This window comes from Rhipicephalus sanguineus, chromosome 2 (assembly GCF_013339695.2).
Source record: "Rhipicephalus sanguineus isolate Rsan-2018 chromosome 2, BIME_Rsan_1.4, whole genome shotgun sequence".
NCBI classification, from domain to species: domain Eukaryota; kingdom Metazoa; phylum Arthropoda; class Arachnida; order Ixodida; family Ixodidae; genus Rhipicephalus; species Rhipicephalus sanguineus.
In genome coordinates, this window is record NC_051177.1 from 109854 (window position 1) to 137103 (window position 27250).

The 27250-nt window shown below is 48.8% G+C and overlaps 1 protein-coding gene across 1 annotated transcript in view; it reads left to right on the forward strand.

Annotated features, from left to right (window-relative positions):
- The window catches only part of LOC119383923 (transmembrane protein KIAA1109), a 199247-nt gene that overhangs the window by 108340 nt on the left and 63657 nt on the right, over positions 1–27250 (forward strand). The window contains exons 7-8 of the mRNA XM_037652194.1: positions 10656–10781; positions 15690–15839. Coding sequence (XP_037508122.1) covers positions 10656–10781; positions 15690–15839 — 276 coding nt within the window. The remainder of the gene's footprint in view (positions 1–10655; positions 10782–15689; positions 15840–27250) is intronic.

Here is a 27250-nt window from a genome sequence, read left to right on the forward strand (position 1 = left end):
GAACATGAAAGGACAACACTTCTTAAGTCACAACACCTGACAAGGTGTACAAACATACACAAACAACTGAAAAAAAAATATTAAAGGTCATCCACGGGTTTTTTTGTGACGAGCGCTTTAGAAGGCACACTCATGCACATATCTCCTTTTTTTGTAGATGCAGTATGCCTCGTATATTTCACGTGCTGTCTGGTCACCATGGTGCCTTAGTGTTTTGCAGTGATCAAACATAGCATGACAGCCACATATGGAACTGTGCACGTCGTCTAAGTGGCTGCCAACAGAACCTTTCATTAGATTTCAGTGTTCTCTGAGGCACACAGTGGCCAGTTTGGCCGATGTAGCAACAACTGCATGGGATGGCAGGGAGAAGGCGGAGAGTGCTGGCATAAATGGACCACAAGGGTGGGACAAAATGGAATGCGCATGTGTTGGGTGCGGGTCTTGGAGGCTATGTGTAGTTGCTGGGAGAAGAACGAGATGGCACAAGTGGCGCGAGGAATAAAGGAGTGTGTGGTGTTGGCCGGTCGTCAATTGTGATACAGCATTAGCAAGCTTTTTGTGTGTTTCTTATCGCAGGCACCATACTCTGTTCACGTTTATCACATACTGGACAACTTATTCATCTCTGAAAAAACAACTCTGCCTTCTTTTTGTGCTATCTTTTTTATACAATCTGGTACCCCGTGCAAATAAGGAATGTTGGTGAAAGTGAACTCTTCTCTTGGTGATGATCCCGTTTTTCTGTTGTGGAAGACAGCGAATTGTCCTGGTAGCCTGCCGTGCACAATCTGAGCACCTGGGAGTCAAAGCTGTTGAGCATCGAGTGTTGGCATGATTGCGATAATGCAGCCCCTAGCGATTCCCTAGCGATCGAATATATTTAGCAATCACTTGCTTGACAAGTTTGACAATAAAGATGAAGGGAGCGAGAAAAGAATAGGATGAAAGAGAAGTGTGAAAGAAATGATGTCTGCATTTGCCAGGTGGGGATCATGTGGACGATCAGAAAAGAGCGAAGGACGAGTACACTTGAAAGAATGGGAATCTCTCTCGGTACAGTTACACCTCTGTATGACAAAATTGGCAAGTTATATGGAAACTTTGTTGTTTGACCTTTTTGCAAAGTATACCGTAGTTGCTGATTGTTTATGGAGGTAGGGTGTCCATTAGGCAATGCTTTGTGGCCCTGCAGGCTGCTTGTGATGAGCAAGTGGCCAAAAGAGATGGCAATGCGGGTCACTTGTATCTGGGTATATGTGCGAGCAGATGTGTGGGCTGGGGAATGAATTTTTCTTTGGTCGGCTTCTGTGGTTTGTTCAACTTCGGATGTGTCTTGAGAGGCAGAAATACTGGACTATGTCGTGATACGTTGTCAAGGTCTCATCAAGGTTCCTCTGGTCCGAGGGGTGAGCCACCTCGTTCCTTGGCTCACCGCATGGGCTGGGACCCATATCAGTTCGATTGGACTTGGTTCTTTTTCCTTGAGGGGGGCTACGATGCCACAGGCACAGTTGGATACAGCGGCTTCAGAATTGCTGGGTATGATGCTGGGGCTGGAACCAGCTGTTGCTGCCAAGGCCACTTCATTGGTCTCTGCAGGGAACACCAGCCGTCATTACTTGGGGCATTTGTCTATTGTTGTGGTAGGTAAGTGTATCTCATGCTTGATTGGCATATTTGGTGGCGTGTCGTAATTTGAATCATCGGTCTTGCGTATGGCATGGGCCCTCACTTTTCTTCTGCCATCGTGGTAGCCAGCCAGCGTGTTCTTTGGCAGCGGCCAGGTGAAGGACGTTCTTCCAATGATTGGTTGGAGAGTGGCTGAATCTGAAGGATTCATTTTACAGCAGAGCTGTGTATGAAGGTGCTATAGAATTTTCATGTCTGCATGCAAAAAATCGATGCTCCAAGATGTACAGATTTCACTCCCTATAAAGAGCTGGAACAAACCAGAATGGCTTGTGCTGATATCTGGCATAGCAAGAGGTAGGCTTGTAAATAGTCCATTACTATATAACCATGGAGGAATAGTGCTTTTTCTTCCTGCATGTACGTAGTTTACACATGCTGCCTTCTCTGAGGCGGCTCCATAAAGAACCAAGCTGGGTAGTGTTGAGTATGAGTTGTGATGGAGAGGCCACGTGCAGTTGAGCATCCCGAAGAGCAGCTCGCTTACAACAGGATGATTTTTGAGGACAATATGATCGACATCGGTGCGCAGCCAACACCAGTGATGATTGTGCCCAGGAGGCCAACTGTAAGCCAGGGACTATGTGTGTTGCAGTACAGTCAGAGAATGCGGGGAAGAGACACAAGCACTATGCTGCCAAACTGGAAACGAATTACTGGTTTCCGAGACGACCGGTTTATTAACCATGGAGGCGAAAACTGCCCTTCCGGCACGTGCCTTCTCGTCCTTGCGATAGTCCCACACGCTTCTCGATGCTCCGTTCCTGGGAATTTCGCAACATCCTTCGGGGCGGGCCAAGATTAATCGGATACTTCAAGGGTGCAGAGTTCTTGCACGGGGCGATTCACCATTGAACCATTGGTGAGATGCACTGAGCAAGCATGCACTATACCGTCTTTTCCTGGCAGTAAATTGCTAGTACTACATCACCAATCTGTAGCTTGGTTTTATGGGTTTTATGCCTGACATTGCAAGAGTGTCTGGGCTTGTTGCTTGCACATGGCCAATGAATCTACTCTTCTCCCTCGTGCATAGGGTGTACAAATTTTGTTTTCCATTGTTTGTTAACAGCCAACTTTTCTTTTTTCTTTTTCCTGTTTCAGTCATGTATATGGGGTATGTGATAAATAAACCTTCAGTTGATAGTCTGTGCTTGTCCCCATCTACTTGTCGTCCAGGTTCTCTGTCCATCATTCTATGTCCATCGTTGAAATAGGCTGAAATTGCTTGGTCGTATTTTTCTAGCAGTGATTACTGCTCTCAGAACCGGTTGATCTGAATTCGCAGTCTACATTTGGCTAATCTGCGATTGTTGCTTCCGGGTGGTTCAACCATCAGCGGCATTTGATAACTGCCATCTTGCTTGGGGATGCCCTGCTTAAATGCAGACAGGTGAGGGTCGCTCTCTAGGGTCCCTTAACAGGCTCCATCAATCTCGATGGCATCAAGATGCCACATTGGTGATATGTCGTGCTTCTCTGATTCAGATTTGTCAATCATGACGAACAGTGCACTTGATGGGGAGCGGTTGTCAGACTTAATAGGGCCTTGCACCATCCATCCAAATGCAGTGTCGATCGCTGTTGTGCTGATGCGATCAATTTTCCCAGTGGTAACTTGGCAATAAACATCAGATCCGATGAGGACACTTATCTCTTCTGGTTGCCATGTATTTAGTTGAAAGCTGTCAGCTATGTTGTACTCCCTTTTGCCAAGCAGGTGCAAAATGTTGAGAGTCGATCGGTGGGCTTGTTACAGCACATATTTCGCGAATCTTTAACGCTTCCGAGGTTATTGCCGATTCGTTGAACTGGCTGCGGAGTCGCACATAAGACGCGCTCGGTACAGATTCATCTCCGTGACTTACACCCTCTGAAGGTGACGAGGGAGAGCTCTTTACTCTTGACCAAGCACTAAAGAATTTTGCCACATCTGCACGAATGTATGTGCACTGACTGCCGCTGTCCAACTGTATCCGCACAAGGAGTCGTTGGTCCCCGGGCTGTGCCCAAATTCGGCCTGTCTGCAGCAACACAGGAGTAGATTCGACATGACTACTCTGGGCAGTTTTTGGGAATTGAGTGCGCCCTCCCCTTTGGCGCCTCGTTCCCCAGCTAGAGCGTGTGTTCGGCCCGCGCGGCTCAAGCGCCGGGGACCGCCATTAATTGGCGGTATGGCGACCACGGCGGCAGCGCCAGGCCTCTTTGTCTGGTGCGAGCCATGCGTCGGCTTCCCAGCGCGCGGGCACGCGTCCGGGCATGTCTCGTCATGCTCACGCCACGCCACTAGCCTACGTCTCTGCGCTGCGCCTGTCCTCATTGGCCACCAGTGACAACCCCCTTCCCCCTTGAGCTCACTTCTGTCTGGCGCTGGCTTGGCCGCGTCAGATGCTCTCAGGCTGGCACAAGAAGTTGACGCGCTGCTCTGCAGGCGGCTTCTCGTTCGTGTGCTCGACTGCTGCCCTTTGTGTGATAGTCGTAGCGCCGCTGGCAAACGTACTCGATCGGTCTTGCGGAATTCCCCTTACGGCCTGCAAGCCCGTGAGTGTCGTACTGTGCTGCATCTTGGGTTAATAAACCCGTATTGTTTGTTGACATCCTGCCTCGTGTGCCTTTTCTGCGCCGTGCCGGAGTCGACGAACCCGGCCGTAGCGTCTTTGTTCACTGCGGCAGTGGAGAACGTCGCGTCCCTTGCCGGTCGCCTCGTAGTGTAAGCTTTGTGCTAAACCTGTCGCCACAAGTTGTGACGGTTCACATGTTTGGTGGCGGTGGTTCATGAAACACGAGGATGCAGCATTTGGCTGCGGATCTTCGGCTGGCCTCGATAACTAGCAGAGAATCATCAGGTGACGTTGCTGGCAACTATCACATTGGAGTTGATGGATTTTCTGCACAGTCTGGCAGTGTGATTGCATGTTCCACAGTGGAAGCAGCAGTTGGTGTACTGAAGCCTTGCCCGCTTCTCTGCAGCTGATAGGTTGACGCTGCAGACGGCGATCATATGATCCTTGCTTTGGCATAGTGGGCACGCTGGTCTGACAGGCAAGGTAGACCCGGTTAGGTCTGACGCTGATGGTACATGTTCCACGCCATACGTTTCTTCAGACGTGTGGGTCCTGGGTTCGTCTTGCAGTACAGTAAAAGCTCGTTAATTCGGATTTCACGGGACCGGAAAAAATGTCCGAAATAAAAGAAATGCCAAACTAACGAATGAACAGGAAAAACAACATTAAAATCAAGTTGGAGAAGCATATCTTTATTTGCTGAAGTATTTTGTAATGGTCGTCTGCGTTTTCGCGCAATTCCGGCTGACATTACAATTTTTCTTAACTCTTACAAATGGCCAACAGCACGCAAACTGTTGGAAGTGCTCAGGCAAACGTCCTCTAATATCAAAAGCGCCTCCGAGACTTCCCGTGAGGTGCGATGAGGTCGCGGCTGCATCTCCTCGCATGACTCTTCGTCAGTATCGTAGTCTTCTTGGGCGCCTGTGACGTCATTAATAATTTCTTGATTGGTCAGGAGACCAGTCATGGCGACACAATCATCAATCGCGATGTAGTTCTGAAGGGTAACATCTGTAGGTCATAACGTGCTGTCGCGTTTCGCCGTTCTTCAGAGCTTCCAAAACTTCCACTTTAGTCGCCAAGTTCTTCGCTTCGTATTTCTGCCGCTTTTGCGGCGTTGCCATCACTGTAGTGCACGATGGTGGTGACATGCAAACACAGTCACAACGGAAAAAAAGAGAACTCGGCAAGAAGAGACGGTGCCGACACAATACAGGGGAAAATGGCGTCAGAGGCGCAGCGGAGCGAAGAAAGAAGGCGCCAATGTTCGGTGACGCTGCGATCGCCCCCACTAGTTGATGATGATGGCGATGCCACTCAGGTTTCGGTTTCACTCCAGGGGTACCAGCACTGCTTTACCACACTTTTGTGTAGCGGCAGCCGTCAGCATTTGTCCGAATTAAGCGGTGCGGAGCCGAATTCTGACGAATTAACGAAGGTTTGGTCCCATAGATAACCATGCACTTTGGCCGGGACCAATAGAGCTGTCCGAATTATTCGAATTAACGGGTGTCGAATTAACGAGCTTTTACTGTACACAACACGACTGCAGCTGGCCCTCCTCCCGGACTTATACTTGGATGCAGAGGAACGTTAAGATCTCCTTGGCTAGCGGCGTTCTGTGTTCAGGAGTTTCAGCAATGCTGGATGCACAGTCCTCAGTCTTATGCCTGCACATGATGGTCAGATCCTCTGGCAGACATCGCATCAAGACACGGTATACTGGTCTGGTGAAACCCCAAGGCCTTCTAAGGCCCTGACATGGAACTGGACATTGTCGTGAAGCAGACGGAGCTTTGGGACCTCGAATAAGGTTTTCATGGGGCTGAAAGTGAGGAGATGACCCACATGCTCGTTCACAAGCAGATCCCGGCATCCAAAGCAATCTGTGAACGTTTTGATCGTAGTTTTGCTCGGCTGAGCAGATGCCTTCGATAGCCCACTTCGCCAGTCAAGTAGGTGAGTAGGTACTTAAACTTTTCAATGCGTGGCAGCTCAGTGTTCTTGTGGATTGTGGCATCGAAATGCTCTCAAAGAGACTACCATCCACGGAGACTACCATCAAAAGTCGGTATCTGCAGCTTCGGTAGTTGTACTGAACGCTGACAGTGCTCTCTCACCTGGCCTGCTGTATCGCTGGAGTTGGGACATTCAAGGTTGCTTGGCCCAGGTTCAGTTGCTCGAGCCTGTGTTCTGATCATCCTCTCACTTGGTTCACAACACGGCGTAGAGGATCTTTTCGTTATAGTTGTGCACTGTTTCTACTTCCTGGTCGAGCTTTTCTTCATCCGTGATTGCAAGGATGGCATCGTCGAGCCTCAACAGTGCGTCCTCCTTGTACTTGAGGTAATCCATGTGGTCGTTAATCTGAGAGGTGTCGGGATCTGGTTGCTTCAGCAGGTCCGTTAAAAGTGCCAGCCCTGAGTACACCACACTTCTTGCGCAGCTGGTCCGAGTTTGCCATGGCCATGACGTGAAGTCTCTAAAGGGGCGGATCCCGGGTTTCGTGCACCAAATGTAACAAATAACTGGTTCCGCAGATGTTAGACAGAGACGACCCATTTATTAATCACGGAGGCGAAAACTGCCCTTCCTGCACGTGCGTGTGCCTTCTCAACTTTCTCGTCTTCACGATATTCCCGCACGCTCCTCGATGCTCCGTTCCCAGGCATTTTGCCACAGAAAGCATTTTAATAGTAGTCATTTCATGGAACGTATGTCTTGCGCTGATGGGATGCGGACGTTACTGTGTGTGGTGATGTGTGCATCAAGAAACGAAGGATGGGATTGTGATGTCAACCATGTATACATTGCTCAGTGTAATCTCACGACAGTGTCAAAAAGTTTATGGTTACTCACTCCCCATGGGTTAGTTGCAATGGCATCATCCCTGTGGTCGAAATCAAGGCTTCGACAAACACCCATCTGGTCGGGAAGAATCATTGAAAATAAAAAGATGAGGATGCTGACCACAAGAAGATAAAAATGCAATGGCATTTCGGCGTCCAGAACGGGAGCCTTGTTCACAATGAAAGCGAAGGACAAAAGCTAAGCGTTCAAATAGTCCCAAGCACAGGACCTAAACATCTTGCACATGCAGGGGCCAGATTACCGTCCTTGTGGTTGAGTGTACTTTTTCTCATTTGTATTGTCACGGATTGCAGATACAATCTGGAAGTCAGGTCCTTCACAGTAGCGATAAAACGTGCTTTGCCCCCGTCTGTCTCATGATTTGAGGCTTATGCATCTTCAGCGAGGGCATCAGATGATACTTTCCATTTTCACATCACTGCAGTGCCGTTTCATTGATCGCTCGAAGTTTACAGATGCACCAATGTTCACAAAATCGCAGTTCACACATGGAACTTGGTAAACCACATCAGGAAAGCACACTCTTTTCGTAATTTCTTTCACATTGACAAGAGTGTGTTGTGTGTGGGTACATGAGCCATGTGTACATCATACTTGTGCTAAACACATGCCAAAGTCTCACTCACACCCAAGTATGGTGCACTGGACTGTTCGAACATTGTGGATCAACTGTTTAACAGTTGATCATGCGGCATAAAGTAATATAAGTCGACTACATCGAGACTAAAAGCTGTAAACAGCGTAGAGTAGTGCATTGTGGAAGACAATGACGAGATATCGTTCAGGAATAGCACAGGAGTGTCGACTCAGTCTTTTTTAGAAATTTTGACGTGCTATTTGAAGTCCACCTTCGTCGTATGGCTTGGGAACCTGTACATGCAAAAATCAGGTGTTTGCATAGGTTCAAGTGTGGCCCCTGTTTTAAGCCAAATTTTTCTTGGGAAGGTGGATGCAGCCCTAAGCACTAAACTTCAGCCAAGCACAAAAGTATTCCGTTATGTTGACGATTATCTAATCGCCATCAAAAAGTGTTCAGCAGTGGACGTTGAAAGTGTCAAGGCATGCTTCGAGAATGAAGGCATGGGCCTCCGGTTTACCTCCGAGGTTCCCAAAGATAACAAATTGCAGTTCCTAGACCTTTCCCTGTTTTTACGTTCAGCCCTCGAAAAATGTTGCCGTGATACCATGCAAAGTGGTTTCGTAGCACAGTTAGAACGGCTAATAGGTGCTGGATACCCTTCCTACGTAATAGCCTCAGTCTGTGATAAGCTCTTGCGTACGGTCAAAAATAATGAAAGACGCACATGTACTTCATCAGAGAACAGGGAAGAAGAAAAAAAGAATCATGCGGCGGTAATCCCCTACATTCATAAAATGGCCCATGGGTTAAAAGATGTGGGAAACCGGTCTGGCGTGCGCGTTGTTTTCTCTGCACCCAATAAATTGGGCAGTATATGTTCAATGGTGCACAGGAGGGCACAGAATGCATCTAAAGGTAGAAGATGCCTCCAGAAGCATGTAAACAAGTTTGTTAAGTGCAACACCGGAGTGGTATATAAGATACCCCTTTCTTGTGGACGTATGTACATTGGCCAAACCGGCCAATGTGTGAACGTGCGTCTCAGAGAATGCAAAAGCTCGTTGAAGAATACACCTTACTCCCATTTAGCGTCACATTGCTTTTCGTGCAAGTGCCAACCTCTGTTTCAGAATAAAATTGTGTTGTTCCGGCATCCTCATGAAACTATGCACGAAATATCTGAAGCATATCACATTTCCAGGAATGCGGATCAATGTATAAGTCATCCTTCCCTGTCACTGCATGACTGTGAATTTAGCTGCCTAGATAACCCTTAGACATGTGCCTTGATCACACGCTTCGCATGCTGTTCATGCCGTCGTCATAATCTTTTTTGTGACATGCGCAATTTGTGTGTAAATGTGTCCTTCCGATGTGGAAAATAAATCAGTTGTTAGTGAGCGCTCGTCTTATGTGGTTCCTCGCTTCGTTCTTTGTGTTTTTTTCTGCGCTCCCAGTTCGCTGAACGAAGAAAATGGCTCCCATGCTGTGCCATGGACTTGGACAGGCAGAAGCCTCACCAGGTCTGGCACATCGATAGGCGTTCTTTCAGGAAGAGTGGAGTCACATTCCGAATGCATTTTTATTGTCTTGTGGTCGGCGTCCTCTTCTTTTTATTCAATCCCTGTGCTCGTTGTCGGTGATTTCAGTGTGGATGTGTCGGAAAGAAGTTTGTGGGGATAATGGTGCTGCAGCAAGCACAGGACCGGGTGACTGGCGAAACGCAGAAGACACCTTTGCCCAGCAATTGTTGCAATCAGGCTAAAGAGAAAGTGGTTCATTCATTTTATTTTGAAGAGATATTTTGCTTGTGATTACATGCTGATCTGGCCCAGCCAACGACCCAGCAGCATACATGCATAAATTCCACATTGCCAAAGAATGTGTCTCCAGTTGCAAGCATGCCGAACAGTGTATATCAAGAGTATGTAGATTACATTAGTACCAGGTTCTTAATTAATATGAACAAACAAATCCGCGAAGCTGTCCCATCTTTCGATTGCTGCACACTAGCGGAGTGGAAGTCACTGTCGCTATAACTTCCTCAGCAGCCCTAACAGCTAGAACCCTGACCTCCTATCCTGCGATTTGTTTCAAGTCCTGACAGAAACGAGTCTTTTAACTCAAGCTGTTTATTCATATTTGTGACACATCTGCCAATAGCTTAGCACCTTAGTGAAACCGCAATCAACAACTATCCAGCATACATCAAGAGAGTGATAATTGCTCACTCACTTCGCATGGCTTTTGTGCTCCGCTTCAATGCAGTGGGTCGACGGCAGGGGCGGCAGCGGAGCTCACGGCTTGGTCCGTCTCTGCTCTCATGATGGACGACCCAGAGGAGCCCTGAAGAAACGACCTCAGTCTCCCTATCGACTCGGGCTGATGGGAGGAATCTGCTCAGAGAAGGAGGAATTAGGGCGTCTCGGTTGCAGAATGAGAGCAGGGCACAAAGAGCATTAGGGGCGCTCTCCAATGCAACCCCTCTCACTACCCACCATGCAACTTCTCGCCACGTTGAAGGCACTGGGTTGTGCATGCAACCCCACAATGCCAAGGCTTAACTTCAAACGTGAGGGTACTGGAAGTCTCGACTGAAGGCAAAGCTCATAGTGCAGTTAAAGATTTTTTGTTACAAGTTCTTTAGAGTAAAGTCTTCTAAAACCAAGATGTGTGCTCCACCCATGGTAAAACACTGCAATATATAGTACCATTTTTTGGTGCCACAAAGCTCTAATATTATGCCACTGTTGCAAAGTCTGACACATGGTGTTTTATGTGCGTGCATCATGGCATGAACACCATTTTTTTCATCAGAGGAGAGGGGTATTGCAGTGCCCTTTTTGAGATATATCCAAAGTGTAGTCGTTATGCCAAGGCAGGTGGTTGTGTTTGCACAAATAAACCTCACAACAATGTTATATGTTTGCCATCTTTGTATGCAGGGAGCTCTCTCTCGACAGTGTCTTCTCACAGACAACGGCCAGTGTCACAAACAGTGGTGCACCGACTCCCACTAGTGAGCCCTCGGAGCCTGCCCTCAGTCCTCAGGATGACATTGTGCCTCCCCCGTAAGTACTTGAGCGTCAACTCACCATATCCTGAAGGGAGTTGAGTTTGTCACTGCATTTCAGTTTAACATATGAGATGAGAAATTCTTTTAAAAAATTCGGCAGATCTCACGCCTTGTGGGAATCGGTGTCATGCGAAGCAGTGAGCGAGTAGTTGTCCATGCTACATTTTTTGGCTTTGAGCCAACCGTTACGAGGTCTTTTTTGTAAATGTAGTAGCTGTGTGCACATCGTGTCCTTACCAGGCTTGTATACTACACTGGCGTTTAGAGGGTAACTTAAGGTCTCTTCGATTTGGCTGCACCGACGGCACCAGTTCACGGGTGCAGCACTGTCCTCCTCGTTTTGCTGGTGCCGCGCGCGCCCTCTGCACCGGTTCCCTCATTTTGTCAAGGTGCAAGCGTAGTTCTGCATGAGTTCTCTGCCGGCCTGCACTCGCTCAAGAGGAGGTGCAAAGAAGTGCAGCATGCCCCTTCCTCCTCCCGAGTTTAGAGCAGACGACGCTGCGTGTTTTTGTTCAGGGAGTGCAAGTTGAACTGTGGCGCGACTCGCGAGCTGTGTTCTCAGTCGTGAAGCTGAGGCGAAAGGAAGTCTTCTAGAAAAACTTTTGGGTTCAAAAATATATTCATCATGCAAGCGTGCGTATACATGTGTCTTAATGGTTTACAAGAGTTGTCACATTCGTTCTTTAGTCTAGCGTGAAGAAAAGTGGCGACGTCAGTAAAACCCTTTGAACACAAATTTGCGAGCATACACTTTCCTGGATAACCGAACTTTCGCATTAAGTCGTCTTAGCGTCGGCCAAAGGACCCCAGATATTTTCTTTTTTTTTTTTTTGTATGGCCTCGCACGCACTTTCTTAGAAGGCCGAAACCAGCGGAGTTTTCCATTGAACCAGTAAAACGTCTCTCTAGATATTGTGAACTGTCTCTTGAAATCACACTCATGGAACCTGCTGACGACGTTCTCGTACCCAGGAACAGGAGTTACATCTTCAGGTACCAAAATGCAGACTGCCAAAACACATACACCATCAAACTCCTTCTTGGAGTTGCTATGAGGGTCGCCGTTGTTGGAATCGCCGTCGCTGCAGAGTCTAGCAGTTCGATACGGCAGCTACGAAGACTGCCGCCGCGGCAGCGATTTGGTAAACAACACCAGCGATACGCGCCATGTCGGCTGTTCGATCAACATGGCGTGCACTTGCATCTTCGTTTTGGTGGCAGCCGCCGCGTGGTAGTGTCGCGGCTGCACCGACACTTGCTGAACCAGCGCTGCATGCTCACAGCACCGCCATGGCACTTTCCAGAACTAGTGCAGGCAGTGCAAGCCAAATCGAAGAGACCTTTATAGTCTGACATAACGCCAGCACTCACGTTAGAGCACAGACGTCAGTATTATTGAAACGAAGTGCCCGTTACGGTGCAGTGATGCGAATATCATAGGTAACTTTCATTAGCGTATTCCTCCGAGGTCATGCAACGCTTGAGAGAGAGATAAACATTTTAATGAAGCTGGAGATGTTTGCCTGGCTGTCCGCCTGACATGCTACTCCAGGTGCTGGGTGACGATTATGATATATACAGTGATAAACGCATAATACATACAGCCACACAAGTTTACAAAGATTCGTTCAAGCTCGTGGCCCGCAAGAAAGTCAACAGCGCTTTCGTGGCACGTAGCGCACATGTGCTGCAAGGCCGCCTTCAGAGACTGTCTCTCTGATGCGTATCGCTTGCATTCACAAAAAACATGATGCAGATCTTCTTGGACGTTACATTGGATGCACATTGGCGAGTCCGACAGCTTAATCTTGCTTGGTGTATGCGACGTTTAGTCTGATGCGGTGCAAGCATGTTTCCTCTTGTCTGTTTAGGTCTCGCGCTATATCAAAGTTACACGATGGGTCGATCTTGTAAAGTGGTCCATACTGGTGATTAGCACCTGTCCAGAGGGATCGCTGGAGCCGCCAAGTGTGTGCCGATACGAGTGTCGCCACATCTTTTCTCGAGAAAGGTATCGCGATGATTTCTCTCGAGGCGTCATGTCCAGCTTTGGCAGCGTCATCGGCTTGGACGTTGCCTTGTATTCCACAGTGGGCAGGTATCCACTGCAGAGCAATGCGGTGATGGAGGTCGTAGGCTTTGTTGCATAGATATTTGATGTCCATGACGAGTTAGTCCTGCGTGCGTGGAGACTTCAGAGACTTCAGTGCCGCTCTTGAGTCGGGGAAGATCACCCAAGACTCAGCTGTCTGATCTACAATGTAATTAAAAGCAGCCCGTAGTGCAGCCAGTTCAGTCGCTGTAGATGAAGTACGGTGACTAAGAGTGGCAGAGATGGTGACATTGGCAGATGGAATCCAGACACCAATTGCAGACGATGTAGGTGTAACAGAGCCATCAGTGTAAATATGACAGTTAGCCCTGTAATTGTTTTCCACGTGCTGTAGGGTGAAATATGTTAGTGCTGGTCCGGGTGTACCTCTCTTGTTCTTGAACGCAGGCACAAAAGCGGTTATTGATCACGAAGGAATTTTCCACGATGGCTCCATAGGCATTGATGTGCTTTGATAATGCAGCGGGAGCAAGCTCCGCACCACCTGTCTGAAGCAAGCAGATGACCCGGCACTCTGGTGGCATAACGCAAGTGAGCTCGAGGAAACTCCTGCTGCAGAAGCACTGCAGCTGATAGGCGTCTGCTTTCAGCAAGGGTTCCAATACTTGATGTGTTTTTTTCATAGGCCAAGGCACACTCTCAGGGCTTTCGCTTGAGCTCCAGTCAGCGCTTGTATGTTGGTTTGTGAAATACCATGTAATGCAAGAAGGCTGTATCGTAGAAGACCTTCACAGAGAACCATATAAATTCGCAGCAGGGCACTTACGGAGCAGCCCCCGGCGTTGCTTGATAACAAGCGGAAGATGCTTGCGTATGATGCAACTTTTTCCTTTAATATTCGAACTTGGGGCGTCCATGTCATTAGCCTGTCGATTACCGAATGGGAGAATGTGCTACCTTTAACGTATAGCGCGAAACATCACGCCTCATAAAAGCAATGGCAGCACATTTTTCTGGTGACATGATTAGACCTCACGCGAGTAAGAATTTTTCGATTGAATTGAGAGCTTTTTGTAGTGTTGCTCGTAGGACACGTCTGTTGCGACCACTGCTCCATATACAGATGTCATCTGCATAGAGAGAGATTTTGACCGATGTAGGGATGCAGTTCTCCAGTCCAATGAGAGAGATGTTGAATGAGGTTGGACTTAGAACACCGCCCATATGGGGAACCGCCCACCGCCCTGATGGCTCCTCGAGAAGAGAGGAAATGCCCCGTTCACCCTTCGTCGGGCGAAGGAGCACGAAAGAGCGCCAGTGGGAGGGGAGGGGGGCTGCATTGTTCGAGCAGCAGCTGCAAACTTTGATCATAAGGGGGCGGTTGTGAGTGCTGGCGCATGCGTTATCTCGAAAGACATCAGACTCTTGTACGTGTCGTGCTCTCACCGCTTACCTAATTAGAGATGACAGACAGCAAGGGCCGTATTCATTTACACCGGCGAGTTGCGCGAGATAGAATCCAAAAGAATTAGCTCCTGGCCTTACTTCGTTTAACATTACAACTTGTTCCTATCGCATTTGTTGCTTCGCCCCTGCTAGTGCAGCCGGACTCTAATCACGTCGGCATGATGTCCTGATGGTATAAGGCATGATGCACAGCGTGACAGCAGGAGAAGAATTTAACTCAAGAGGCGATAAAGTTAACACGTGGTCTGTGCCTAAGGCGTGTCAACATATGGCAGCTTGTACGTACTTGACATCCAAGGATCTCCATGAGGGCAGATGTCGGATTTTTGCAGAAGGCCATGAAAGCTTGCCACGTTCATAGGGAGCAACAAGGTGCTCGCATAAGAAAAAAACGTCTCTGGCGAGCACCAGCACGGAATGCACAGATTTGAAACGGCAGTGCAGCCAGCAGAGAACTGTCATGCACTTGGCACAGAGACGGATCACAGCACCCCCACACTCTCTAGGAGCAGGTCACACCCGGCTCGAGAGGAGGCGTTTCAAGACTGAAAAAGTATCTGTAAACGTTGGCCAGAACCACCTTGAAAGCAGCCCGACAACAGTGATGGAGGTGAGGAATAATAGTTCCCTTTGGGTGCTCTTCGTGGCATTGTGTGCTTGTCTGTGACATCGACAATATGCTCACTTTACTCGTAGAACATCACACTTCAACCCACGTCATACTAGTGGCGATGTAGCGAGGTGTTGCCAACTCAGATGATCAGTCACACTTACTTTAATGCTAAATTAAGATATCTTAAAGGCAACATTCGCCATCAATAATCATTCAGAAGTGCCCACATATACAGGGCAATCAACAATGCACACATCTCGAGATTGCAATTTTGGTGTCGGGGGTCCTTTAATAGTTGTACTGTCATTGCCATCCTGTTGGTTAAACTTGATTTGGTTGTGTGCTTGCAAATGTGCAATAGCATTGGCATAATGACACGACTTACGTGAGCTTTTTCAATAAGGCAAACCCGGCCAAGCCTGAAAGCTGATGAGGGGCATTTCTGAGGGCACTGTCTTTTGTGTATTTGTGCATTATTTTTGCTGGAAAAAGCAGTTTGTTCCTTCTCTGGTGTTGAGGTAGAAAAGGCGGCTCTAAGGGGTAGATAGTGTCTGACTTGCAACTGGGAGTGCTGCCTTATTCTCAATATTGTGACTGTCGTCAGAGGGATGCACTCACTTACGATTTTCTGGACAATAGGTTCAGTAAAAAGGAAGGGATGCAGTGACAAGGGCTTCTTTTTATTTGGCACTTTGGGATGGACGGTAGCATTTGCTTTGGTTTATGCTCATAAGGGAAATGCTGGAAGAAATAGCAGTTGTGTGCTGCAGGGAGCCACGTGCAGGCCACACCACGCCTGTGCCCTCGAAGCAGCAGCAAGTGGAGCCGAGCATTGACTTTGAGCTCGACATCAAGGTGTTCTTCAACAGCGGCAAGTGCGTGCTGCACACCAGGGACCACGAGGAGGAGACCATCAAAATGTGAGTAGCTGGATGCCTCTCCCTCATCGAGGCTCAAGAAAGCCAGGCATTGCATGCTTCTGTCTTTTGCAGGCTGTCAATACCGTTTCGAATAGGGTTGAGCCCGTTCCGATTTGCACTTTCGGAGAAATAAATAAGTTCACAATGTTCAACCAGTCTGGCAAAAATTTTTGGTCACGAGTGTTTGTTTTAAAGATGCACTGGGACAAAAGGTTGTATTTAAGAGGTAAGGGGGGACGCGGCTTTCGTATTGCGAAAAATGGCAAAAAAATCGATTTTCTGAAAATCAAATTTTCAGTTTCTGGAACCCTTTTTCTATCTGATTCCAAAATATCTAAACTGAAAACCACCCAGAAGTGCTTCGAAAACTTTGTTTTGCCCTCCGAGGTGGCGCAAATTATTGTGGAAATTGCCAAAAAAACAGCGATTTTCAAAAGATTGTAGCTCCGCGATGACGCGACCGCGAACCAACTTTTTGGGCTTGTCAGAAAGGGCATTTCTCCGTGTTCAAATTCCCCGCTTCAGCGGGCTCCTCCATTCAGAAAGAAGCGCACAAAAAGCAAACACTTGAGAGTCGTTCCGAGGCCTCCGATTGGCCGCGTCCGCCATGTTGCCCCAGCTCGCCTCGCCATTGGTCCGATGCTCGCTCCGGGAGATCGTCGTGATCGTCGTCTGCGCGTCGCGAGTTCACGGCTGTCGAGAATCGCGCTACTTCGTGACACGTTCGCAATAGTTCTGTGTTCACGGCTCGACGATCACTTAAAATATAATTACGCTTTAGTTTGGAGCTGAAAGAGGAAGTTCGATCTGATTACGATGGTGCGCCGCGCTCCTAGCGAACATCGCAAACGTGCGTCTCGGACCGACTCTAGCGTTGACTTCAGCGTCGGATTCGCGGTTAGATGTTCTGTTTATCAGCACTTCTGACATCGTGACGAAGGCGATCGCGGGACGACTCTTTGTGCTCACGACCACGCATTACGCACTTTGAAGCAACGGGCACCTACTGCTCGGAGTCGTCACAAGGCCTAACTCCGCTCACGGCGCCGTTTGGCAGTGCCTGCAGTGCCTGCGGCAAAAAATATGCAGTGCCTGCGGCAAAAAGGGACACTTTGCCGCCGTGTGCTTGTCTGCCTCTCCGAGGAAGAAAAAGAGCACCCACCAAGCCGTTTTGGAAGAGGTTTATTTGGGTCAATTGACTGACCAACAGGACTCTGGGCCGTGGAGGACTGACGTTACAGAAAATGGCTTGCCAATGAAGTTCAAAGTAGACACCGGTGCAGATGTTACCGCTATACCTATAAGCCTCTACAACGAACAAGTCATGGGCAACCTGAAGCAGGCCCGGAAACAGCTGCTGGGACCCGGCCGGACCAAAATCGCAACAATGGGTCTGTTCAGCGCAACCTTGTGCTGGAATGGCCGAGTGTGTCAAGAAGAAGTTTACGTGATCGACAAGTTACACGATGCACTTCTCGGACGTCCTGCAATCAAATCACTGGATATCCTTCCAAGCCTCCTCCAAGTCACAGCGTCAACAAGCAAGGTCAGCGACCCTGCCAACATTCTCTGCCACTACCCCAACTTGACTACAGGCCTGGGTCTTCTCAAGACGGAATACAGGATAATATTACTCCCCGATGCCAAGCCAAGCGCTATTACGTATCCGCGGCGAGTACCCCTGCCCATGCTGCCCAGTGTGAAATGTGAGTTGGAGAGAATGGAGAACCTTGGCGTCATCAGAAAGGTCGACGAGGCCACAGAGTGGTGCGCACCTATGGTAGTCGCGAAAAAGAGAGGAGGCGAGCTTCGAATCTGCGTCGACTTCGGAGGGTTAAACAAGAACATTTTGCGGGAACGAGTCGTAATGCCCACCGTCGACGAATGTTTGGCCAGACTTGCCGGAGCTACATGGTTCAGCAAGCTTGATGCAAGGGCTGGTTATTGGCAAGCTCCGCTAGCACCAGAGTCCCAGAAGTACACCACTTTTCTGACGCCATTCGGCCGGTTTCAGTTCCTCCGATTGCCCTTTGGAATTTCGACAGCACCCAAGTTTTTCCAGAGAGAAATTCTAAGAGTTCTAGAAGGCGTTTAAGGCCAAGCGTGTCTACAAGACGGCATTATAGTGTTTGGCCCTTCAAGGGAAGAACATGACGCACGACTGCCCAAAGTACTGCAGCGCCTGCAAGAAGCTGGCATCACCTTGAACGCAGAAAAATGCGTACTACACCAGCAGTCAGTGAGATTCTTGGGACACATTGTGTCTGCGAATGGTATCAGTGCCGACCCTGAGAAGGTCAGCGCACTATGTCACCTAGCAGAGCCTACAGATGTAACAGAAGTGAGGTCCTTCTTGGGAATGGCCAACCACTTGGCCAAGTTTCTCCCAGGGCTCTCGCAGCTCACAAAACCGTTACGTGACCTGCTTCACAGCGACGCTGAATGGTGATGGGACAAGCCACAGCAAGAAAGCTTCAACGCCGTCAAGAAAGCATTGACGACGACTCCAGTGCTTACTCACTACGACCCTTGTAGTCATCACACTGTGTCGGCGGATGCATCGTCGTACGGTCTTGGAGCAGTCCTCCTTCAAGAGACAGCGGGTCAGAGACTTCCAGTAGCCTATGCCTCAAGATCCCTCTCTGACACGGAACGCGATATGCGCAAATAGAGAAAGAAGCACTGGCAGTTACATGGGCCTGCGAGCATTTCCGCTCCTATCTGCTTGGTCTGCAGTTTCACGTGGAAACTGATCACAAGCCACTGGTGCCATTGCTGTCATCAAGCCGCCTGGACGAGCTTAGTCCCCGTCTGCGACGGTTCCGTATGAGACTCCTCGAGTTCGATTACACCATTGACCACATCCCAGGCAAGGAAATGCATACAGCCGATGTGCTCTCAAGGAAACCACAGAAGGAAACGGACAACAGCAGGCCAAGGAGCCTTAGCAAGGCCATCGTAGAACATGAAATTCTCACTGTGGAACTTCTGCCTGCTTCCCACGATATGCTTGAAAAGATAAAGGCAGCACAAGAGAACGATCCTGTTCTAGCAAGAGTTAGGGACTACTGCACGACGTTGTGGCCCAAAGAAGTGGCACTACCTCCGGACGTGCAGAGGTATTCAGCATTTGCCCATGAACTGACACAAGTGGATGGCATTTTACTCAAAGGCAGCCGCATTGTCATTCCACCAAGCATGCAAAGTGATGTGCTAGAACACTTGCATGCCGGTCATCAGGGCATTGGGAGAGTAGGGCTCGAGCCACTCAATCGGTGTGGTGGCCAGGCATTAACCAGCACATCCAAAGTTATGTGTCAAGATGCCGTGTCTGTCAACAACACCGTAAACCACACGCCGAGCCTATGATATTCTCCCCACTTCCTAAACACCCATGGGAAGCGATAGGAATCGATCTCTTCTGTGTGGATGGAGTTAACTACCTCGTAGTTGTGGGCTACTACTCACGTTCTTTGAACTAAAAAAGTTGAAGCGTACCACCACAGAGAACATAACACAGCACTGAGTCAGATCTTCGCGCGCTTTGGGGCACCGGCTATCGTACGATCAGACAACGGCCCTCAGTTTGCTTCGGCACAGTTCAAAGCGTTTGTCAGCAATGGGGATCGAGTCACGTAACCAGCAGCCCCTACTTCCCTCAGAGCAACGGCGCGGCAGAAAGAACAGTTCAGACTGCTAAACAGCTGATCAAGAAATCGCCGAACATCCACAAGGCTCTGCTCGCGCATAGAGACACGCCAGGGAAAGAAGGATTCACACCAGTGGAACTCCTCATGGGAAGGCGCCTAAGAACCGACGTGCCCGTGGCACCACACGTGCTGAGGCCACAGTGGAGCACCATAGAATTTACTAAACGAAATGAAGCCTACAAGGTCAAGCAGGGCCAACAATATAACCGGAGACATAGGACCTTGGCAAGAGAGCTCATTCAACCGCAGACAGCCGTCCGCATTCTGTCTGGTGCTCCAACAACAGGGACCGTCATTGGGCCAGCTCACACGCCTCGTTCGTATGTAGTGAGTACACCTGGAGGTCTCACGAGACGCACCAGCAAACATCTCCAGCCGCTACAACCTGTGGCGACAACAAGAAGTGGACGAACCGTGAGAGCTCCGAGTCGGCTTGACCTGTGACAAGAGCAGGAGGGTCACTTCAAAGAAGAGGAGGTGTCGCGGGCGCAGCCACTAGGAGATGGCGCTATGTGTACCGCATCACGTGACGAGTGGAGGATCAGGCGGGAAGATGCTCGCTGGGACCTGGGTGTGTGATCATGTCTGTTGAGCTAACATGTAGCCACGTGTGCCCGCGTGCTTTAATTCTTAATAAGTCATTAAACAGTTGTCGTTATCCGTCTGCTCGTTCGTGTGCTCTGTTCTCGACCACGACAGCCACCTCCCCAAGTGGGATGAAGCTTTGAAGTTTTATGGAGTACATAGTGAGCCGCTGCAGCCTATTGGTGTGTGTAGTGCGAACGTGTTTTTGGAAGGCCATGATGTTACAACGGAGCTTGCGATTATTACTCGGTTGACGCATGGTGTTATTTTGGTCGTGGACTTTTTGCGGGCGTGTGGTGCCATTGTAGACTGCCGCACCGAAAGATATTCGTAAGGGGTCTCATACTGTCAGGACTGCAGGTGGCAAAACAGCATTGTGCATCTGTGGCGACACTATCATACCTGCATCATCAACCGTTCATGTTCCTGTTGTTTGTAACGGCGGCGATTCCACCAACTTTGATGCAAATGTAGAACCAATGCACATCAATTGTATGATGAAGGATGTGTTGGTTCCACACTGTTTGGTGTCAATCAAAGGTGGACACGCTGGCTTATGGACTGTCAACTGTTCTGCAGAGCCGGTGATATTACCCAATGGTTTGAAATTAGCCCTCATCAGCAGAGAACACGCGGCCTTATTGGAGGCTAAACTTACAGATGTGCCGGAAGAACATCGTGGTCACAGTTCGGAAACAGCTCAAAGGTGAATAAGTTGCTTAGCACGAGTGAGCACTGAACATTGGTGGATGTGCTTTCAAAGCACGTCTTCGTGTTCGACTTTGCGCAGAAGGATAAAATACCCTCATTCCTTGCTTCTCAAACACGCACATACCATCAACACAAGTTCGGCAAACCCAATTAGACTAAAGCCATATCGTATTTCACCATCAGAGCACCAGATTATTAATGAACTGGTGCATGAATGATAAAAAAGGAGTAAGCGAGTCCATGGGCAGCTCCAGTGCTTCTCATTAAAAGAAAGATGGATCTTGTAGATTTTGGTCGACTTTTGCCGATTGATGCTGTAACAAAAAAAAGGACATGTACCCACTTCCACGTATTGATGACATCATTGACTGCCTTCATTCGGCCTCTGACTTTTCCTCAGTAGACTTAAGATCCAAACTACTGCTTAATTCTAATGCATCCTGAGTACAAGGAAAAAAACTGGCTTTGTAACCCCTGACAGGCTGTTTGAGTTCCTGATGCCATTTGGTCTGTGCAACGCTCCGGTGACTTTTCTAGAGATTTATGGACACTATTCTGCGCAGCTTGAAGTGGAACATCTGGATGTGCTACCTTGACGACATTCTCATCTTTGGCCGCACCTTCAGCGAACACAATTTGCGTCTAGATATTGTACTGAACTGCATCAGATATGCTGGCCTTGTTTTAAACACAAAGAAATGCCACTTCGGAGGCCATAAGACCCTTGTGCCTAAACCACCCAGAGGTCGAAATTTAGTTGTGGTGTGACAGTTGTGCACAAGTCTACAACAAACACGTAGCCGTGAGAATTTTTCAAAACGGTGCCATAATAGTGGAGTTGCACAGATTTGATGATCAAAACGCGGTGATCGCTTGTTTCACTCTTTCCATCACTACCCTCCACTCGTCTGCTTGGCTCCTCTCCCAAAGCCACTTGGCCCTCCTTGCCGAGTGCCCCTCCCAATCTCATGTGACATACCGGACGCGCTCTTCGAAACAGCGGGCATTTCCGGTTGCCGCGACTCCGTGAACTGCGTGCTTCTCGGCTAACCGTTGTTGCCGTGCCAGCCTGTGCTCGTACGAATTGTGCCATATGCACCCTGTGTTGCGCGCACGCCTTCAAAGGATCGCCAACATGATGGACCCGTACGGTGACATGTGTCGCATCTTTTTGTTTTGATGCGTGAAAGCCGTCGCAAGACACTGTCGGATTCAGTCCGCGCAGCCTATTGGACCTCTAGGTGTGACTGTGCTGATACGCTAGCGATTTGGCAGTTGCGTTACGGGCCGCAGTTGCCGATTTGCGAGCGCACACACGTGGGCAACACGACAAAGAACAGCAAGGAGCGCGGGCAGCTGCTTGCAGACTAACCGGAAGTCGTAGGTTCTTGTTCTACCAGTCGCAGCACCGCCTGTATACCGCATCACAGATTCAACACGCTAACGTCACCCATGTCACTAAGCAGACTGGAAGGGCCCGGAGAGGAGAAGAAATCGTTTGTTGGGAATTTGTGGCGCGCCCGCGGATTGTAGCGCTGCCACGTGTGGCATTGTTGATCGTGACGGCATTCTGCACACGATGCGCGTGTTTACTTGAAATGTTTGAAAAAATAGCAGAGGTGGCTTAGGGGCCCTTAAGGACCTCATCAATAAGGATGGCATCCGTCCGGATCCCCAGAAAACAGCAGCTGTGGAAGCGTTCAGTGCACCGCACTCTGTTAAGGAGCTCTAGTTTTCTGGGGCTTTGTTCCTATTTCTGCCTCTTTATACCAAAATTTGCCGACGTGGCATATCCGCCGGCATGCCTGCTACGAAAAGACATTCTCTTTGAGTGGACTCCGGAGTGCGACTCCTCTTTTCATCAACTTAAGATCCTGCTGACGTCACGACCTGTTCTTGAGCACCTCAATCCTTCAGCTCCAACGGAACTTTACCCGGATGCCAGCGGCATAGGAAGTGGTGCCATCCTAGTTCAATGCCACGGTGACTGTGAACACGTGATCGCATATGCAAGTCGCTTCCTGACTAGGCCTGAACAAAATTAGACTGTCACAAAACAAGACTACCTTGCCGTAGTATTTGCGATTCAGCGATTTCGCTTTACCTGTATGGACTCCCCTTCTCAGTCGTCACCGACCACTTGGCTTGTCAACCTTCGTGACCCTTGTGGCAGTCTAGCGCACTGGGCTCTTTAGCTACAAGAATACAACTTCACTGTAGGGCAGTCGACAACATGCCTACGCAGACTGCCTTTCAGGTATGCCACTCAGCACTGTGGACTGTGACACCAATGACTTTGACCTTCTTATAGCTTCCGTCACGCCGAAATTTTCAGACCTCGACATTCTCAAAGTCAAACAGTGAAAGGACATTAAATTAGCATCGCTCTTTACCGCTGCATCCACCCCCTACGAGAGCACGCCATTTTGGTGTAAGTGATGGACTCCTGTATAAGAAGAATTTTTCCAGCTCTGGTACACATTTCTTCCCATTGGTGCCGGAGAGCCTTCGGCCAGTGATTCTGAGTGCTATGCACGACAATCCTACGTCCAGACATTTAGGTTATGCGCGGACGCTCTGTCACCGATTCGGGTGGTTGTGGGTAATGGATTCAGACAAGACTTGTCAAACGTCAAAACACATTTATCAAACAAAGCACACAGCACTCAAGAAATATACAAATCTACAGAAATGCCAAGAACTGCAAACAAACTTAAAAGTCGATGCAAACTTCACTAATTAATAAACTGTCCTAACTATAGTCTCTCAACGCCAGCCTTACATCTGCTTTTACTTCAGGCCAACCTACCTGTTTACAGAGGACTTGTTTCATTGCCAAAGTCCAGTAGGTCGTCGTTCTTGTTCGGTCATCACTAGTAGCCCACGATGCCCTCTCCAATCTCGGAGTCCAGTCTGCTGTCCGATGCGTCGCCTGTACGTGCAGACCATCGTATCGTTCACACAAGTAGGCTTTAGACCTGTTAGGCCTAGTGTCATCGTTGGCTCCTTCGCCCGGCCTGGCATTCCACGTAGCACTCCGGGGATTGCCTTCAGCATCTAGCTCCTGAAGGGGACTTGCGACAGAAACGCTCGTACTTGCAGAGTGCGGTAGCCGCATCTCCAAGGAGCCTTGCTCAAACGCCATCGACCGCACCGACAGACCCGAACGCCCGTCGCCAGTGCGTCTGCTGGCGATGCAACCTTCCACTGCTGAGCCCACGCAGACAGTGCCCGCGGCACCGTTCACATGCCTCGCGCTCTCAAGAATCGTCCAAGTAGTATTTATATGCTTCCTTGTTCAATAATCTTTTAGTAGTTGCAAGTAAGCACTTGTCCCCTCCTTTTTTCATCTCCGTCTGTGTGCACTTAGATCAGTTAAACCATGCATATTGAATTGAATTGAATTGAAGTTTATTTGTCCTCCTGAATTCTTACACGATCGGGAGCAGAGGCTAAAGGCTGTGCAGCCTGACATGGAACCTCTGCTCCTAAACACAGTTTGGCATGCAGGCCACTCTCAATCTGTCACAGATGTCTTCAGAAATAAAACAATAACACAACAAAATTTAGCATGGTCTTGTTACACAATTTCAGAGAAAACATAAGAAAAGAACTTCATCACAAAAGCTTCATCTCATAAGAAACTTCACCAATACACAATGTCAAATAAAGCATAAGAAAAGAAACTACAACACATCACCCAGATTGATTGATAGGATGTAACAAATCAAGCATAGAAACTTTAATAGCATACTCAACATCATGGTTCATTAGGATGGACTTGATAATGATGTTCGAAGGTATGGAAGTGAAATTTATGAGACCGTGTAAACGATTTAACATTGTGGGAATTTAATACTGAATGTGTTGCTTGCCATAATTTGTCCTTAATGCTGGGATTTTTTGGCGTTACTGACGCATGGTATAATGAGTATTGTCAGGCGGGTTCTGAAGACACTGTGGCTTGTTTTGTTTAACCCATTGCAGAAGTTTGAAGTGATACAGTTTTGTTACCGTTAGTATTGCGTATTTTTCAAAGTGTGGTTTAGTTTTCAAGTCCGTGATGATACCATGGTATTGCTCGAATGCTCGCAAAACTCTTTTTTGAAGAACTAGTAATTTTTTTATTGTTTGTTTAGTACCCAATAACTCGAATCTGGGCCGACCCCGATTCTAAGCTGACCCCCTAAAGTCCTAAGCCCGAAAAAAAAAAAAAATTACCTTGAATGTAGGCCGGGTGAAATTCACAAAGAGAAGACATTTATTGAAAATATGAAGATGAAACGGAGCAGTTGGTTCATCATCAAGATGCCGCGCTCATTCCGAGTCATCGTCGCTGATCTCTTTGTCGCTGTCCTCAAACAGTGCGCAATCCTCAGTGCCATCAAGCGCATTTGATATGCCGCACTTCTTGAAGAGCGCACGATCAAAGTTCCTGGGATGTCGTCCCACGCTGCAGCCTGCCAACTGAGACAGTGATGCCCGCTTGATGCAGCCCGTCGGCGTCAGCTGGTGGTCCTCGGTGCTTAACCAGTCCGTGTGTAATCCCCGCAGGCGATCCTTAAACGGCTTGTTGATGCAAATATCAAGTGGCTGCAATTGGCCCGTCATACCACCCGGTATCACGGCGAGGTCGGTGTCCATTTCAGCGCACGCGAAGAGCTTCTCCCGTTGGCCCCTCCAGCGATGAACATTCTTTTCGTCCACTCCAAAGTCCCGCCCGGCTTGAACATTGGACGACGACTTCGCGGCTAGCACAACTTTCCTTTTATACGCCGCACTATAATGACTACGCTCGTTTGGCGCCATTGAGCTACGCCACACACAGCCCACTCGAAGCGAGACTCGAACTGACGAACGGCTCGCCTCAACACTCGCATCAAAGATAAAAATGGCGGCCTCGCGTGCGTACTTAAAGGAGCACTGACATCAAATTTACTCATGTCAAGATTTTTGCATCCACGAGTAGTTATCTACCCCCTAGTAGCGATTCGAGACCGAAAATGCAACTGAGGGACGAATAACTATCTGTTTTATTGATTTATATCACCGGTATCTAGCACGATTCAAAACGGCCTGCAAACCCGCCATTTTTTAGCGCTGGCAGCGCTCCCTCGCGGTCAACTCCAGACCGCGCCCCAGTTTATCACTTGTCCACAGAAAGGAGCGGCGTGAGGATCAGCTGCTCGCCTAACATTTCGTCTGCTAGGCGCACACGTTCAGTCATGCCTTGTCACCAGCATCGCCGTCGTCGCCGTCAAAAGTATCGACTAGTGTTGAAGACGGCATTCTGGAACATAGAATCACCGCGATACGCGACGTCGCGAATCATTTTCGCTTCAACCCTTTGCAAAACAGCGATTCAGAAATGGACGCCGTTCCAAGCAGCAACGAGGAGGTGCCCGGGGACGCACGCTTGGGCCATACTTGCTGGTGTGTCTCAATTAGCTATATCAGAGAATTGTAGCGTGCACGGCATTCCGGTATACTCAATTCCGGTCTATGGAATATCGGCATAGCGAATGCACTCCAGCGGAGAAATAGAATACGATAGGTTTCTACAATAACAATTCTGTGCTTGCCAGGTTCTTCTTTGCGCCGCCAGATGGCCCCACCTATCCGGCATCTCACGGTTACGGCTGCAGTAACCCGGTATTACGCCAGCGCAAGGAAGTCCACGGACGAACTAACATTCACTATTAACGCTGCATGCGTGTTACTTGTTAGCGATGTTATTTATCTGTAGGCTACTCCGCTTTGATAGCTTGTGGTCGTGTTGGCGTGTACCATACGTGTAATGAAACGCCACGCACTTGCCGCTTTTTTTGCGCCTCGACGAGCAGGTCCGCACTACGCAGCGGTTCCCCGACATGCTGGCACGTAGTCGCTCCGATTGATCGCAAGCACGGATCGGGACAGCAAGGAGAGCCACTGGCTGGGAGTGAGAGCGTCGCCTGGTGTCGGCGCCACAATAAATACACTCAGATCGGCGACGTCACTGTTACTAGCGTATCGTCACTCAGGATGGTATTTGCGGAATGTATCACACCTATTACGTAGCACTAGTGTCGATGTCGCAGCGTGATCAATCTTCCGTTGAGCTTTTGTACGCTGTTTGCCCTCGAAATAAAATTACTTCCACGCGACGGACGCCATTCAAATTTGGCCAAGAAGACCTATGCATACCGAGCAATCGAAAGAATGGCACATCTCGACTTTAAAATTTGATGTCAGTGCTCCTTTAAGCCAGGTGTTGGCTTGGCTACTAACTGCTACAATACTGTCTAGGTGGCGCTAGTTTTGCAACACTTTTCTCGATGAAAAATGGCGCGTTTTTCAAAATCCTCGAATATAAGCCGACCCTGGAGTTTGATGCAAAGAAATTCCGAAAAAACTATCGGCCTA